At 37.3% G+C, this 18,595-nt stretch overlaps 1 protein-coding gene across 1 annotated transcript in view; it reads left to right on the top strand.

The window, feature by feature from the left end:
- LOC145691977 (protein takeout-like) overlaps positions 1-18,595 on the top strand; it is a 40,130-nt gene that overhangs the window by 10,850 nt on the left and 10,685 nt on the right. The window contains exon 3 of the mRNA XM_081767275.1: positions 5,132-5,282. Coding sequence (XP_081623401.1) covers positions 5,132-5,282 — 151 coding nt within the window. The remainder of the gene's footprint in view (positions 1-5,131; positions 5,283-18,595) is intronic.

Consider the following 18,595-nt stretch of genomic DNA (forward strand, 5'->3'; position numbering starts at 1 on the left):
GTTTTTTCGTACTACTTTAGTTTGATCCTAATTCTTCCGTTTGTCTTCCTTTTGTTTCAAGTAGATCACGGCTACTCCATTAGGACTTTGCACTATAGAGGAATTATGAACATTGATCCGTTTTTTGTGATCGGAAGGTGTATCAAGGGTCGTAATTCATCAAGGACTTCCGGCACAACACAAAAGCACAGTCTTGCTGCAACGGAGTGTCAATGAATAAATTGAAAAATTGAAACACGGTGTTACACACGAGAAGAAGACGGACGACCATTTACGGAAACAAATGATGACAACAATGAACTTGCATGTGACATAGGTCTGTTAGACAGACGAGTGGTCACTGATGAAGTGGCACATCGTCTGGAAATTAGTCATGGTTCTGCGTACGAAATCCCCTACAAACAGACTTGAGTTTCACAAAATGACATTCCTCTTTAGCGCAAACTTCTAATGGAGTGGCCATAAGCTATCTTCAACAAAAAGAAGACAAATGGAAAAATTTATATCATGGGAGCCAAGGTGAAACAAAACGAGCCCTGCGGGGCTTCTAACCCGTTCCTACTCCTACTCCTACTCCTACTGCTACTTCTCCTCCTGGTACTACTCCAACTCCTACTCGTACTCTTACTCCTTCTCTTACTACTACTACTACTTATCTGCACAAAATAAGTAAATCACTTTTTTAGTATTATTTTCACCTTATTTTAATGAAAAAAGGGTTATGAAAATTTAAAAAAATAAAAAAAGATTTCCTTAGGCCGGGTTTGAACCCACATCTAAAGTGATTTCCGTTACATGGCCGTAGCGCCAGTACGCTTTTTTTAAATAAAAAAAAATAGTTAACTGACTCACCGAACGTGTCTCAGTAACTTACTTCAACTACTTATTACGAACTTTACTTGCTTTTCTCGCATTGAACTACAGGAACACAAAAACATCGAGGACGCTCAAAGGCTCTTCCAACGGGTATCGAACCCGGCAGTCCGTACACCAAAGGCGCACGTGCTAGCCACTAGACCAGCCGGGAGTGCTACACTTGGCCAGGAGGGCCAACACTAGCGTTTGATTTCCGCTATATGTATGCTACGTGGCAAGAAACGGGTAACGCCAGTCAATCTGAACCGTGTGTTTAGTTCCTACTTCCGGGACTATTACTCTACCGAGATAGTCCTGTATATCAATACCTAAAGTGGAAGTTTGATTGAATTTCTATCACTTCCAGGTTTAGTAGAGAGTTAAGGATGGGAATGACAAATATTCTTGGGACGCATAATCGATTGCAAAAGACCTCGATATTTAATATCGTTTTTGCTTTATAACGATCAAGGATAAACCGGAAATGGTTGGTTTCTACCACTTCCAGTTTGAATATCACCTCCACTAACGAACCCCATTCCTAGCCTTTGACTTTCTATATCCTTTTCGGGGGGCGCGGTGGCTCAGTGGTAGAGCGTTCACCTCTGGTGCTTGGGGTCCCGGGTTCGATCCCAGCCTCCGCCAAGTGAACTTTGTGGTGGACAAACACCGTGCTCGTGGGTTTTCTCGGGGTTCTCCCGTTTCCTCCCACTTTCTTCATTCCACCATTTCACTCATCTTTCATTATCACCGTCTCCTTTAGCCTAACCGGCATAACCGTGGGACGTAAAACTTAAAGATTTCTTTTCATTTTTCTATATCCTTTTCAAAATTAATGCTGCATCAAATAGCTAGATCTTGAGATTTCTTGACTCTCAGACGGACGGACACATGGACAGGAAGGGTAAATATATGAAAGTAAGTCAAAAATTATCCGCAATGTAGCTATAACTTTTCTTATATTGTTGATGCTGACCTCTGTCCTCGTTTACTCTATTGTTATGCTGTTTGTGGTCACGCTGTGAAAGTTTGATCCTAGTTTCTCCATTTGTCTTCCTTTTGTTGCAAGTAGATCACGGCCACTCCATTAGAAGTTTGTACCAAAGAGGAATAACGAGCAGTGATCCGGTTTTTGTGATCGGAATTTGTTTCAAGGGCCGCAATTCATCAAGGACTTCCGGCACAACACTAAAGCAGAGTCTTGCCGCAACGGAGTGTCTACGAATAAATTGAAAATTTGAAACATGGTGTTACGCACGAGAAGGAGCCCGATGACCATTTACGGCCACAAATAATGACAAAATTGAGCTTGCATGTGACATAGGTCTGTTAGACAGACAAGTGATCATTGATGAAGTGCTACATCGTCTGGAAATTAGTCATGGTTCTGCGTATGAAATCACCCACAAACAGACTTGGGTTTCACAAAGTCACATTCCTCTTTAGTGCAAACTTTTAATAGAGTGGGCATAAGCTATCTTAAAAAAAAAAAAAAAAAAAAAACAAATGGAGAAATTAGGATCAAACTTTTATAGCATGACCACAACAGCATAACAATAAAATAAATGAGGAGAGAGGTCAGCATGGACATTATAAGAAAAGGTAAAGCTACATTGCAGATAATTTTTGACATACCCTCGTACAAGGGCGCCCATCCGGGGGGCAAGGTGGGGCGCTTGCCCCCCCTAGAGGAAATTGTACTTTGGAATATCGGAAACTCAATAGAATTTTTAGAATAGTTACATCAAAATTTCATACTATATTTGAAATGTTGCTTATACTTGCCCCCCCCTTGGAATCACAACATGGGCGCCCTTGCCCTCCTATAAAGGAGTTTGGTAAAACCGAAGTCTTTGATTGATTTAAGACCATAAAGAATAGAGTCATTGGGGGTGAAGTCGGTAGTCGGGTGAAGTCGGTAGTGTGTAAGGTATGACGAACTGACAACATCGTGTTGAGGCGAGTGAAGGAAGAAAGGTTTGTTTTCGGAACAGTTAGTCATGCTGTATGAGCGAGGGTGAGAAGAAGGAAATTGGATCGCAGAACGAGCATACCACGAGACTTCTTTATGTGGAAGGTGAGTCACTCATGCCGTTTATTCTTGCTATTATAAGTTTCGTTCTGGAGAACCTAAGGTGTATAATGAGTTGCACGTGTAGTTTTGACTTGCGCATTTTTTCGTGAGGTAAGATAAGGTTTCTGTGTAGAGAGTACATACTTGTTGTCTTGATGCTTTATGAACTAATAGTAATTTGGCAGAGAAACAACGGAGTAGCCTATGTGGGGCGAAGTCGGTACTGTTGTGTGGGGTGAAGTCGGTACGTCTTTTCCATGCTTGTAAAATGAACATTCAGAATGAAAATAAATACAATATTTGTTGTAGCTGTGTTTGAACCTAACTTGGCCTTAAGATGCTCTAGCATACCGATTACAAAGATTGGCACAGAGGGAATTCCCAGTTACACCAGGTGACGTTCGTAGGGCAGCCTTTCGTTATGCTGAATGGTTGCAAATAGATCACCCGTTTAACAAAGCGCGCCGTGGAGCAGGGTATGACTGGTTTCACAGCTTTATGCGTCGCCACCCAGAGCTTTCCATATGGACACCTGTTGGCATATTGCAAGCTCGGGTTTCTGGTTTAACACGGGAAAGACTGGATGAGTTTTACAATATGCTGGAAAGGGTATTAATTGAACTCAATCTTCAAGATAAGGGTGCAAATGTGTTCAATGTAGATGAGACTGGATTGCTTCTGAACAACGAGCCTCCAGACGCAGTCGTCGCTAGAAAAGGGCAACGTGATGTTGTGTCGCTTACATCCAAAGAAAGGGAGGAAAACGTAACAGTGATTACGTGCTGCAATGCTACGGGTATGTTTCTCCCACCGTTTGTGATTTTCAAAGGGAAACGATTAAAGAACGAATATCGTGATGGCTTACCACCAGGCTCCGAAGTGCTAATGACGGATTCTGGTTACGTCAACGACGTTGCGTTTCTAGAGTGGCTAAAACACTTCGTCAAACACAAGCCAAAGGGGCCTTGTTTACATCTCATGGATGGCCATGCAGCCCACACAATGTCGTTGGAAGTACTAGAGTACTGCCTTGAACACGAAATCACAGCTCTGTGTCTTCCGAGTCACACGACCCATGCTTTACAACCATTAGACAAAGCTGTCTTTCGCCCTTTTAGTTTATTCTTTAAACAAGCTTGCAACCAGTGGGTATTCTCAAACCCAGGAAGATCACTAACAAAAATGCAGTTCGGTCAGCTACTGAACCAGGCATGGGGGAAAGCTGCCACAGTGGGAAATGGTGTAGCAGGTTTTACAGCTACTGGCATATTTCCATTGAACAGACTGGCCATTAGTGATGACAAAATTATCGACGTGTCTGTAACTAACGCGTCTCATGAAGAAAGAAGGCTAGACAATGAGCAACCGACAAGACAGGAATCAGAGGTCACGCTTGGAGTGCGGGAGAGTCTGCCTTCTCCTGCAAAGAGAGCTTCACACAAGACAGGGAAAAGAGCCAGGCAGGGCACGGAAATACTTACTTCCCCCGATCATATTTCACAGCTGACAAGGCAACGAGGTAAGTTTGCACATAGACCTACACCTAGGTATCTTCCGTTGGCGGTGGCAAGTACTCAAGACAATGGGGCACGTACTGCCGATTTTGCTGAAAACAGAAACATCTGTGGGTTTTGTGGACGACCATACAGCAAAGAGACATGTACCAAATTGTTGGAGTGGATACAGTGCCAAAGTTGCGACACCTGGTATCACGAACATTGTGTCCGTGCTTTTTATAAAAAACAGTTTGTTTGTGGAAAATGTTAAACTGAATGTTTGTAGTGGAACTTTGTGTACAGACAATGTTGAATTGAAAGTGTGCTTGAAGGTGGAAAATTTCTAGCGATGATGTAGGGAGATATAATGGTTTATGACGAAGTAGTGGTGCCTAGTAGAACATATGATTAGTAACAAACATGTACCCAGTTCACCCCATGCACCTACCGACTTCACCCCCACAAACGGGGTGAAGCGGGTAAGTCGCCGACTTTTCTTTTTCTCTCTTTCCTCACTTTATTGTTTCACACTTGTACGTCCATTTCCATTGAGTTTATAGTAAAAGGTTCACTGTATCTAGCATGAGTTTTAATTTTCAAATAACTATCTGCATAAGCACAGTGTAGTGCATTTTATCCTTAATACACCGACTTCACCCCCAGTGACTCTATTGCATTAATTTAATACATTATTTTTAAATTTCAGGTGATCCGAAATACATGGTACGTCCCATTGATCCTTTGATGGTTCAAGAATTGGCCTTTGGTTCAACTGGTAATGGAGCTACTGCATTATCAATCAGATTAAAAGGTGTCAGTTTGTTAGGTTTGTCAAACCTCGAAGTCTTGGATACCAAGTAAGTAGAAACTTCGTACAACATGACTATGTGATACATATAGGGAATGTGAGGAAAACTGAGTACAGTGATTATGATTGGTTGAAACTCAAATATCAGCGTATCTGAACTCATATATTATTATTATTATTATTATTATTATTATTATTAACATTTGTTGTTATTTTTATTGCTATTCTAATTGTTATTATTATTATTATTATTACAATTTTCAATCATCGTAAATCATTATGTATTTGGAAATATTTGAAGAGCAAATACAAGCAATAACTGAGTTTTAGTTTTAATGTAGTTCTTAGTTTTATTGCATTTAAGTACTATTATTGTACATTTTTTGGTCTCTTTATATCCAATTAACAATGATGACAAATCCAGATGAGTATAGTGATAGGTTGTTGTCCTTTCTCGTTATTTCGTGCAGAGGAAATGTCTCTCTGCTGTTCTTATTACAAAATTTCATCACACTCCTCCTCATTAGAATGGTGCCATCCTCCCCATCAAATGAATACTCTCCATTTATTTTACACATATTGATAAGAGAAGTCTATTTCCAGGAATGTCCAAAAATGCTTAAAATTTCCCTGCAAATGCGACGCGACGCTGAAATGTTAAAGGGGTTGAAAAATCGATTTAACCAAAGCAGTAGCTAGAATACTGGCATTTGATTTTATCCAAGGTTGAAAGATTAAAAATTAATTTTAAATGATCAACTTGCTTCAGAAATAATGACCCCCACTAGTTTTTTGCGTGCTACGTCACTGTTCATGAGCAGAAATGATGTGGTATAATCTTGCTCCTATCCACACTCAAAGGGTTACTTGAGCGCCTCCTAACCGATCCATGATCTCCATTATTATTATTATTATTATTATTATTATTATTATTATTATTATTATTATTATTATTATTATTATTATTATTATTAATAATAATAATAATAATAATAATAATAATAATAATCGGATAATCAAACTTCAAAAATTCGCTAATTCATAGGAGTTTTGTATTTTTAGAGCGTGGAAGAAATACATGGCATGTGATCAAGAAGAATGAAACGAAGGTGTGAGGCGACGTTGCCATGTAGTATTGGAATATGGTTTAGCAGACGAGGAGGTGATAAATACATCTCATCTTCTGTAGGGTGACATGGCAACACCGCAGTTCCCTCATTTTGCACACAGCGTTTAAAGCGAACTCGGAGCACCATCTTCAACTCCTATAAACACTGCCCATTAGCACAGTTTGCAAAGTATTTAACCAAAAATAAAAAAGCAAGGTCAGGTCAGCTACATGTACATGTGGCCAGGTCAGTTATAAGTGTCCAAGGGCGCCGATCCTGGGGGGCCCGGGTCCCCCCAAAGCTTATGTCGGGACCCCTATTGTATTTATGAATATACAATATTTTGCATAATTTGAATGCAATTTGTCTTAAAATCCTCATATATATATACCTTCTGCATCTGAATGCCCAGCCCCCCCAAATTTACAGAGAAATCGACGCCCTTGTAAGCATCCCCTGTTAAACTTATGACAATTTGTTATTTTTATTGCTATTCTAATTGTTATGTCTTCCAGGACGTACGGTAGAAGAAAAAGGATATTTAAACCCTGACTTTCTGGATATTTCTAATTCGTACACTGCATGACCATTAAGACATAAGATGGGAAGAAATTATGTAATCTAATACTCTGGATAGAATATACATGCAATGGGGGAAATAATTCTTTCACTGTTAATATCACTGACAAGTGAAAACCAGTTTTGTTCAATTTTTAAATCTGTTGGATTTTAACTTGTGATTGCTTGAGTGGTATAATTAACACAGTATGTTGCTCTCCTTTTTATTTAACTGCACGGATAGAACATGAAGCAAGTAGGGAAGTTTGCGTTGAGAAAAAAACAGTTCTTCTTATTTTCACTGTTTCTAAAGTCTTGTATCAGGCATCGGCTATTTGGAAATGACAAATACCTATAGGTGTGTACTATTGACGGTCAGAAAGCTTTGTCAATCTTTAGATATGATGTTGCACCTAATGAAACAATAATTTGAGGGCACAGGCTCGATAACAGATATTAATTAACAAAGTTCTCCATCCATCCGGTCTGTTAAACACACCGCTAATGTGCGTAACAGTGTTGCTGCTATTCTTAAAAAATATGTTGAGTGTCGTTCACAAGATATAAGCATTTCACAAGGTTCCTAACATCCTATTCTCACGGCAGATTTGCTCATTCATTCGTATAAAATTTTAGCTTATTCACGAACTAACAGCAAATGCTCATTTTCAAAAGAGAAATTTTGTCGAATGAGTTTTTGGGGTTGATGATTTTGTAAGAAACGTAATGTTTGGTGACGAAACATACTTTTTTATCTGAACGGTGTCGTCAACAAAGTAAACTCTGGGAGTTACTGAATGATGTGGATTTTCGGTTGGTGGAGTGATACTTCTCTGAAGACAAGCTTGGAGATACCGTTTCATTAATGTGGAACAGTACCGCAATATGGCTACAAGTTTTCTTTCTTGACACATTTGACAGGAATTGATATTGAACGTATTTGGTTTCAACAAAATGACCCTACATCCCACTCCTCCCATGGTACATTTTTTTTTGTTTATTTACTGGGCTGAGTACTCGCACGCAACAGTGATCAGAATCAGCCAGGAAGTACATGTGGCGTTACTCCTTTTGACTATTTTCTTTGGGAGTTCTTGAAATATTGGTTTTCGTAAACAAACCCGGAACGATGCAAGAACTTAAGGAGGAAATATAACGTGTCGTTATCTACCTCGACGAGCATATATATGTAGTGAATTTCACCAAGAAAGTGTGGTGCTCTACAGCAAGTCATGGAGGATATATGAGAGACATTATTTTCCATTCTTAAATCGGAGCATTTACCTAATGCAAGTATGTAAACATATTTTCCAGTTTTCAAAAATAATATATTTTTTGGGTATATATTATACAGTGTAAATCCGGCGTTCTCCTTGGGGTGTAGAGATTAAAACTCAAAATCTCAAACCAAAGATTTGAACTGAAACGTTAGGTACAGTTTAACAATAACAGACTCAGTGATAAAAATGAATGTTGCTTTTACGTACTATTCCATACATTCTTCTTTTTTCTGTTTCATGTTTCTGTTCTCGCTATCAACCAACTCGCTCATTTGTAACATTATTTGATATGTGTATACGATCTCAACCGGAAATTCGTGGTCCTCGACATACTATTTGCATCAATCAAAGTTAGTTTCTGATTCCTTAGTAAACAAATAAGTAGATTGCCACTGACTTCTGAAATAACAAGTAGCTCTAAATCCTAAAAAAGAATTGCCACAGTGCTGTCACATAGAGATGGCAGAGACAATTGTTTTCCCCTTGAATTTGAAAAAGGATTGCCACATTGCTGTCACTTAGAGATGGCAGAGACAATTATTTTTCCCTTGATTTTGAAAAAGGATTGCCACAGTGCTGTCACTTAGAGATGGCAGAGACAATTGTTTTTCCCTTGATTTTGAGAAATACATATATTCTAATAAAATGTTCACTAATGTACTAATGAAGAACTTAAAACGTTTGTCGGTTGAGAATCTTTTCTCCCCAAACAGCATCTAAAATTACGCTCCTAGTTGGTAATCCTTGGGATGTGGTGTTTTTGCTGCGTCAATGGCTTCAATAAAACAAGATATTATGTTCGAGAAATTCCGTTTTGTAATGATTTGAAACGAGAAAATAATTTAAAGATATAACAAGAAGTACAACTTCTTATAATCTGTATTTAAGTGGGGTTTATGCAAAGCTAATAGACATTAGGCTGCCACACACACACAAAGTTCTGTTTAGCGGATCGCAGGGTATGGATTAAATGCATTTATTTCGCCGAATCCAAATTTTGAAACCCCAAAACGATTGGCCGTGTCAAAATTATTTATTATGGTCGAAAAACTTGAGCGATCTTGGATAGGAAGGATACGCACGTAATAAATATGATTTGCAAGGATCAATCATGATTGAGTGTATCAAAAAATGATATTTAGAGGTATTTTTCAGTGCTAGATCCGACTTAGGCGATGAAGAACCTTGAAACCTACGGCGGAAATAATATAATCCGCAAACAAGAGCTTTGTTTGAGTAGCCTGACAATCGTGTTTGGTAGCTTTGGCTAGCCAGAATTTCCAAATCTGTACACACAAATCTTTCTTGTTGATCATATTTCAACTTATGGAATAACAGTTTCAAGCTGTCATATTCTTCTTTATGGATTTTGGAATAGCCGACCGGAACAGGGATGTATATATTTATATTATGTAATAATACTGCTTTCAAGCTTGTCTTCGAAAAATCTGTAACTAATCTCCCGTCTTTATTTCTATAAATATTCGGCTTCAAAGAATCCACCAACCCTTGAATATCTGAAGACTACACTATGGAATCCTCATTTTTGAAGAGTTGTCTGGAATGTTCCTCTCTCATTCGAGATACACATACTTTGACACCTTTATCTAATAGATTATTACCTATCAATATCGAGGAGAGTAATTCTGCACTATCTTCGGGAAAACCGAAATTTCTAATCGTATTATTCAAGTCCTCTGATAAAATAGTTCAGGAGTTCTTAATTCTGAAATTCTAAAGTCACCATCTCCGCTTTGGTGACTTCACTGCAATTAGTAGTCAGCTTCACATTCATATTCATCATCTGTTCCCTAATCCATAAATGTATTCTCGCTCTCAATTTCAGCGACATTCATCCCTTCATCCAATAACGATGATCCTCCTAAGATTTCCTGTGCATGTTCCTGAAACAATTTCCGAGGTTCAAACACTTCTTCTCTGTCTTTTTATTCCACAAAATTTGGCTGGAATCGATGTACGATTTCGACTTTTTCAAGCTCATCTCAATGGTACAGAAGGGACACTCCTCTTTACTACTTGAATTTATGGATCTCACAGGCAAAATCAATTTCGGATTTCGTTTTGGTTAGTATACTGGTGGACCAAAGCTGCAGCTAACCCTACAAGAATGACATATTACATTAGGTGCATAACTGACGTCTGCAATGTCTACTTATAGATTGTAACATTTCTTGTAAATGGCTTCCAGCCCATTGGTAAAAGTCTTCCTATTTTTCCTAACCTCACATTTGTCGCAACATAAGGGTGAATTTGTTTCCTTCATATTTATGAGAAGGACATGACGATGTACTATCAGGCCCGTAGCCAGCCCAAAAATTTGGGGGGGGGGCGACCCAATCATATTATACTTCATCACCATATTATAGTTTATTTGTAAGCCTACCCTGAAACTTTTAGGGGGGGCAACCAAAGTTTAGGGGGGGGGGGCTAGTCCCCTGTGGATACGGGCCTGTGTACTATTACTTCTTGAAGTATTAAACTATCCAGTAGCCAAGTGACTTACTACTGAGGAGTTCCGATCACATGATGATTCCTGCGGGCGCGCTTGCTGAACCTAACTAGCCGTGGATGCTGGGTTTCCGATTCCCTGTATCGTAAATACCTTACCTGTTTTCGTCATGACGGCATAGTTTCTTAACCCAGGAACTCTGCCAGACAAAAGCTGTTGCACGCCGTCACCACGTGGAGGTCTCCTGGTAGCAAAAACATGAAGGAAGAACATATAGCTAGTTATAGAGTTTCATTTTGAGGTCAACCATCTGAAATTCATAGAAACAATCTTGAAATTCATAGAAGCAAACTTAAGATTCATCATAATATTATTCGGAGCATCGATTAGAAATTTTATCAATACGATATTTTCACATTGATCATATGTCTGTAATCCTGAAAGATTTTCCTCGGAAAGACATATTTATTACGTGTGTATCCCCCCCCCCTATCCAAAATTCGCTTAAGTTGTTCGCCCACAAAAAAATTTAGCAGTGTCAATCGTTCTGGAGTTTAAAAATTTGGATTCCACGTAAAAAAAAAAAAAAAAAAAAAAGAACATAGAATCCATAACCTGAAGTCCGCTATACAGGACTTTGTGTGTGGCTGTGTACCATTCACTAACATGATGGCCTTGCATCTAGGAACATTGGAAAGTAATAAAGATATTGCTCTCCAGAGACGTCAAGCAGTTCTAAACCCGGGACACAAATTTAATTAATATGCAACAAAGATGGCGCCCAAAGCTACTAAAGGTTAATTTTGCCTCTGGGAGTGAAAATAGGCAGTGGCTCATTTGTGTGTCATCCATAATATGGAAAATTCTTGATTGCAATCTCCTCAAGAAGAGAAGGCAAATCTCAAAAATGCAATTTACTACTGAATATAATAATGTATTAAGTACCGCATACAGAAGTTAACTTTAAAAGCACAGATTAACTTTTTAACTTAAGTGTAAATGTGGATATTCATATAGCATCTAGACCTATTTGGTTCTTTAAGCCGAAATCCTGATTTTTTATCTACTTTTTCAAAACAGAGACACCTATGGTGCCATTCGTTCTGCAGCGAAAATCTATCTGCTAAATACTGTAAAATTTGTCAGTTAGTAATATCTCTTTTACAAAATAATATGCATTTCTAACAGTATTAGACTCAGTATTTTTACTCATAGTTCCAACATCTTAACCAAGAGATAATTATTAATAATGTGTTACGCAATAAACCGTTACTTATACAAAATGATACGCACCTGAGCTTTCTCCCACACCAGCTCCTAGTCAAAAAATCATTGACAATCTGTTACGCAAGAAAGTGTTGATGAGTGGAAATACTTGCTAACGCACTTGTCAATATCTTATTACTGAATATATGTATGATATTTTTTCTATATCGGTTGTTAGTGCCGAGTGTTAACGATTCAAAAATACAAATAACGCAATGCATTCACAACACAGTTCGATTAGGTCATTTTCTCTATTGATGTTCCGCCTATACTCTACCTACAGTCTCAATTAATAAAAAGAATTATTAATTCTCAAATTAATTCAATATAAACAATAAAACTCTATAGCAACGTACATGCTCAACTGCTCTCATAACTTTTCAAAAATCTTGCCTGATTAATAACCTCTGTAATTGCTCAATAACGCGCTTAATTATCCCAATACCTTCCTTGATGCTACTCTTGAAATATCAATTACTTGAAGTAACTCTCGTAACTACTTCAATATCATCCCACGGTGTACAGTTGAAATGGTTTGCTCTTATGTTACCCTAAAATCTTCTTCTTCTCCAAATGAATCAGTTTACTCTCTAATTTACCAACTTGGAGATATAACTCTTCCCATGACCCCTGGCGTCAATTTTTGCAATACAAACTGTATTAGGTCTTGTTTATAGTCCAGTAAATTTGAGTTCCGACCCCAAAAAGTTTCATGAATACAGTTTATTGGTTTATTCGAAAAAAAAAAGAATGAAAGTACAACATACAGAAAGTTAGCCAAGATTAAAGTATCACAAAGTGTTTAATTATGATGTAAAAGGTGGCTGGTATTTCACGAAAATTATTGTTACTAACTGTAATCTTTACAATATGATAATTGCAAAAAAAAAAAAAAAAAAAAAAAAAAAAAAAATAGTAAGAAATTAAATTCATTGCATGTGTAACACTGACTTGTTTTTTTTTTTTTCATAATACACAACATGTATTGTTCATGAGTAAACATTTTTTGTCGTATTTTCTCTTAATGTCAGAAGAAAGAATGATTCATAACGAAATTTCTGTTACATATTTACACATTCTTCCTTAGCATCTTCCTAAATTTCCTCCTCTTCTGTAAGTAGCGTATGCTCAATGTTTTCACATTTTCATCATAGTAAGAACCACACATTGCAGTGCAATGAAGACCATGTTTCTAATAATTATATCTAAGCGATACATCCGCCTTTACAGATGCAATAAACTATTTTCAAATGGATGTCAGGGGAAGGTTACTAGTCCTCTTCATTAAGCCAGCCTCAGGTAGTAGAATACATTTTTTTAAAATAAGACCCATCATTGTTGTAATCTGAAAGTAAGTTCTTTGTGAGTTTCATTTTGGCTGAAGCATCTGCGTTTTATTTTTATTTTTATTTTTATTTTTATTTTTATTTTTATTTTTATTTTTATTTTTATTTTTATTTTTATTTTTATTTTTATTTTTATTTATTTTTGCAACGGTAGCTATACCGCAATTATTCCAATCTGTCGCGCTGTTTCCAATTGAACAAAACTAACATTACATTACATCCGGTACCGTACCTTCCCCAGGTTCAGAATCTGTGTTTGGAGAACAGAAGATCTCTGAACACTCACGGAAAAGAATATTTTCGTTAATTTTTGAAAAAAATGACTTTTTCCCAATACCAAAAATTCGTGAGGTTATATCGACTCCAGGAAGGTATGAGCAAATAACAAGATTACATATACATCATTGCTAAGAGAAGCCTTCAAGGCTATAATGTTGTAAACATGTGTTTTCATTTCGTCAGACTGTAGATCCAGACCTTTGTTATCTATTATTTCCATAATGTATAAACATTAGTAGATCAGCGCCCTCTCCAGTGCGAGTTGTAGATTTGGTGAGTAACTTAGCAAATGCAGTTTCTACAATGTTAACATCTGTATCCACCGCATTACGTCGGTATCAGGAGCACTATAATCATTTTTATCAATAATCCTTTGTTGATTCTATTGAAAAGAAGTTCCTCCTTTTACGCAGCAAAACTTTGTTACTTCCATGATATTGATCACATTTGCCCTACTTGTTGTCTTCTGTCGCTCACGAGTACTAGCTTTTAGGGTGGGGTTTCTTTAGCCTTCAAAGACAAAAGTTGTTTTTCCATATCGTTCTGCAGTGAAATATGCATAATGATATGCAATGGAAATGCAAGTACTTCTTTGAGATCAGTTAAGTCTATATAAGAGGGAACCCCAATCCAAACTTAATGCTCAGTGTGGGGAAAAGATTGAAGGATGGCATCATTTGTTGAAGTGGAAAGGTTTGTGTGGCTTTCTAAGTTTATGTTTAACTTCAAATGATGCAGGTGGGTGTAGAGAAGGTTCATACTTCTTCACCTCATCTAAGGTTAGTTCTCCAGTCTGAAATACAAGCATAACCCGTTGAAATTAAAGAGAAGCATCTATTGTTCTAATACTTTCGCAGCTTTTGCCGATGGGGTTGTGAGTTTCCTTACTATGGCGTTTGTACTGTGAGAATGAAAATGTGAACTGCCTTTCATTTGGTCAATAATGTCCTAACTGATTCTTGAAAATCGTGCAGATTCACATCATCATTTATCCTACTTACAATATGCCGCAATGCCATCTCTCAGACAGTGATGAATAAAGCTCAAGTACACTACCAAATTTAGTCGAATCAACTTTATCCCGAGATATCCTTGCAATAGCTGCCTCTTTCACTAGTTGTACATTGCATATCGCGAAAGTCCTGCGTAGGAAAATAGAAACACGAGACTTACAGAAGACGTTGTCCAGATTGTCCTTTGCTTCAAAGTGTTATTTCACTACTTCGTGTTGTTTTCAATGACCTCGTCAGCGTCTACTCAACAAGGAAGTCGCTTCAAAGTGTTATTTCACTACTTCGCGTAGTTTTCAATGACCTCGTCAGCGTCTACTCAACAAGGGAGTCGCTTCAAAGTGTTATTTCACTACTTCGCGTAGTTTTCAATGACCTCGTCAGCGTCTACTCAACAAGGGAGTCGCTTCAAAGTGTTATTTCACTACTTTGCGTAGTTTTCAATGACCTCGTCAGCGTCTACTCAACAAGGAAGTCGCTTCAAAGTGTTATTTCACTACTTCGCGTAGTTTTCAATGACCTCGTCAGCGTCTACTCAACAAGGGAGTCGCTTCAAAGTGTTATTTCACTACTTTGCGTAGTTTTCAATGACCTCGTCAGCGTCTACTCAACAAGGAAGTCGCTTCAAAGTGTTATTTCACTACTTCGCGTAGTTTTCAATGACCTCGTCAGCGTCTACTCAACAAGGGAGTCGCTTCAAAGTGTTATTTCACTACTTCGCGTAGTTTTCAATGACCTCGTCAGCGTCTACTCAACAAGGGAGTCGCTTCAAAGTGTTATTTCACTACTTCGCGTAGTTTTCAATGACCTCGTCAGCGTCTACTCAACACAGAAGTCACATCCAAAACCATCTCAGAATTTGGTGCCTTTCAAACATAGCATACAATATGTGAAAGTATATGTTAACAGGAGTTCGCTGACCTGCAGCAATAAATATGGGCAAACAAATTGTAACAGCCTGTGGGTGCCTTGCTCATGGCCTTATCGATCAACGTGAATTATCTATTTGACTATACCCAGCATTTGCGTATAGTACAACAAAAGTTTACTTGTCTCTGACTTCTGAGAATGTTTACATAATATTTCATTCAAAGCAGAAAGTACGTTTCCCATTGTGATTCAAGAATGATGGCTATCTGTAATTCACTATTTCAGATTTGTCCTAATTTGTGAGTGTGGCTCTCAAATATATGTTAAGTTTCAATAATCTTAGAGATAATTAGGTATTTGAGACAGTGGCTGACCATAAAATGAGTGCTATACTTCTTTTCCTGGGCATTACTACTGTATCGCTGGACCAATTTGAAAATCGAAAAAAAGTACCTAAATGTACTGCATTCGGTTGTATTTGGTTGGATTTCATTACGTTATGTTAGATTACGTTATTAGGCTTGTAGTTTTACTATACGGATCCATAATATAAGTAGTAGTAGCAGTAGGAGTAGGAGTAGAAATAGGAGTAGGAATAGTAGTAGTAGTAGTAGTAGTAGTAGTAGTAGTAGTAATAGAAACGGGTTAGAACCTCCGCAGGGGTTCGTTGGGTTCTGTTCTCGACATGAAATGGGCAAATTAAAGACTTGCCCAAATTGTTCTGTGCATTTTACAGTCTGTGGATCCGTATAATAAAACAGGTGTACCTCTCCGCGAAATAGTCCATCCGCCTCCACATACAGTGTTACAACGACAAAAACAATCAGCAAATACAATCACTTTCTTAACTTTTACTATTCCCCTTACCTGACTTTCACTCATTCTTCCTCTCAAACTTAAATAAATTCTCCAATTGACGGGGTAAATTTCCGAAAACTGGTCCGGCGATACAGCAGTTAACCCCTTTTCCTGGCATAATGTGTAAGACTGCATTTTCAGTATAGACTCTCGCTGATATCTTGTTCAATTCACTGCATTAACGTATGGAAGCTTCCAAGTAACAATATGACCTCTTTTAGTAAATTATTCTCTTCTCCATTATTCACAATTTCAGAAACTTTCCAAAATAAAGATGATCAAAGTTTTTCTTTTGCGCAATATCATCTTTCAGAATATCCATTTCATATTTTTTTAAAAAGAAAAATATTAATGAATAATTTTTCATCATTATGATATATTTAGTAAGCATTGTCAATTTAAAGGTAACTCTTGTCAACTTTAATTCATTAATTAAAAATTAACAAAAGTTTTAACTTTTTAATTAAAGTGCTGATTTCTTTAAGGTATTAGTTACAAGAATGGACATTATTGATTTGAATAGATACGGGATTTATAATATTAATCAATTTGATCATAGACTCAGCAGCTAAATATAATAACTGCCGATACTGCAGTTAAGAACTTATGATAGAGAACTGTTCTAGTGATTTATCGGACCTAAACGACCGATCTTTTTTAAAATAAACATCTGAAAGCTGAGAAAGAAGAGCAAGATTTGGAAAAATAAGAGAAAAAATGTAAGCTGGTTATTGCACTATTTGTGAAGAAACTAACATGAGAAAGAAGCATAGTTAAAAATATGAGATGAGTGAAGAAGAACAAATGAAGTAACAGATGTTACTTTAGGGAAAGATTTTGTTTTTCATGTAACAACAAAAAAGAGTAGGTGTAGATCATAGTAAATAGAAACTCTTAAGATGGTCAAGTGACATGAGGGTAATTGTCGAATATTTACTGTGATGATTAACTTAATATGAGTGTAACTCACACAATAGATGAGCACGACCTTAGCTCCTTTTGAAATTGTGACTTTGAGACTGAACTTTGCTAATCTATTTTATTTGGGTATTAGCAGATCTGAGCTTCTTTACATCCTGTAGTTACTATATAATCTTCCAACACATCTAATCAATATGGAAACGGTGGCTTCTTTTTGTATCATATATAGATCACAAGTATTCATTCTAATGTGCACGAAGATGTGGTATGCTTCATTTGAATCAGTCATTTGCTGGTGGCAGGTGTATAAATTGGGATAAACGAGCAAAATAAGAGGGTTCAGGATGACGTAGGGAATGAATTAAACGAGCACAGGAAGGTTGAGATTGACGGAAGAAATGAATTAAACTAGCAAAGAAAGATTGAGGATAACGGAGGGAATGAATTAAACGAGCTAAGAAGGGTTGAGGATAACGGAAGAAGTGAATTGAAAGAGGAAAGAAGGATTGAGGATAACGGAAGGAATAAAGAAAACGAGCAAAGAAAGGTTGAGGATTACGGAGGGAATGAATTAAACGAGCAAAGAAGGGTTGAGGATAACGGAAGAAGTGAATTGAAAGAGCAAAAAAGGATTGAGGATAACGGAAGGAATAAAGTAAACGAGCAAAGAAAGGTTGAGGATTACGGAGGGAATGAATTGAACGAGCAAAGAAAGGTTGAGGATTACGGAGGGAATGAATTGAACGAGCAAAAATGATTGAGGTTGACGGAGGGAATGAATTAAACGAGCAAAGAACGGTTGAGGTTGACGGACGAAATAAATTAAACGAGTAACGAAATATTCAGGTCGACGAACGGAATTAAATAAATTAGCAAAGAAGGGTTGCGGATGACAGAGGAAAATGAAATAAACAAGTTTAGTATTGTATGAGTAGTTATGGAACTAGAGAAGCGTATCTGTAAAATTATCGTCATTGTTTGCATCCCACCACTTTTCTTACCAGCTCCAGGTTCTCTCTGCCTGTTACTTGTTCTCTTCATGTGGGTTATAGGCAACAAGCCATAAGATCATAGATAATCTAGTTGATTAATTTATACAGATGACCCCGAGCTGCAAACTTAATTTATTCCGTAACGCTGTTCATCAATCAAATCGAAATGTTCTAAAACCGAAATTATTTAAACCAATTTAAATTACTGTAAATATTAAGGATTGTCAATTTCGGAATTTTTATTTTCCGGATTACGAAAAGTAAAATCGAAAGAATTCCGGAATTCGGAAAATATTGAATTTGGGAAAAATTTCGAATTTCGGCAATATCCGATTTCGGAAGCATTCTTCCGGAATTCAGAAAAATTCCGGATTTCGCAAAATATCCGGAATTGTACTGAATT

Source organism: Thermobia domestica, chromosome 8 (genome assembly GCF_964235325.1).
Source record: "Thermobia domestica chromosome 8, izTheDome1.hap1.1, whole genome shotgun sequence".
In the NCBI taxonomy this organism is placed as follows: Eukaryota; Metazoa; Arthropoda; class Insecta; order Zygentoma; family Lepismatidae; genus Thermobia; species Thermobia domestica.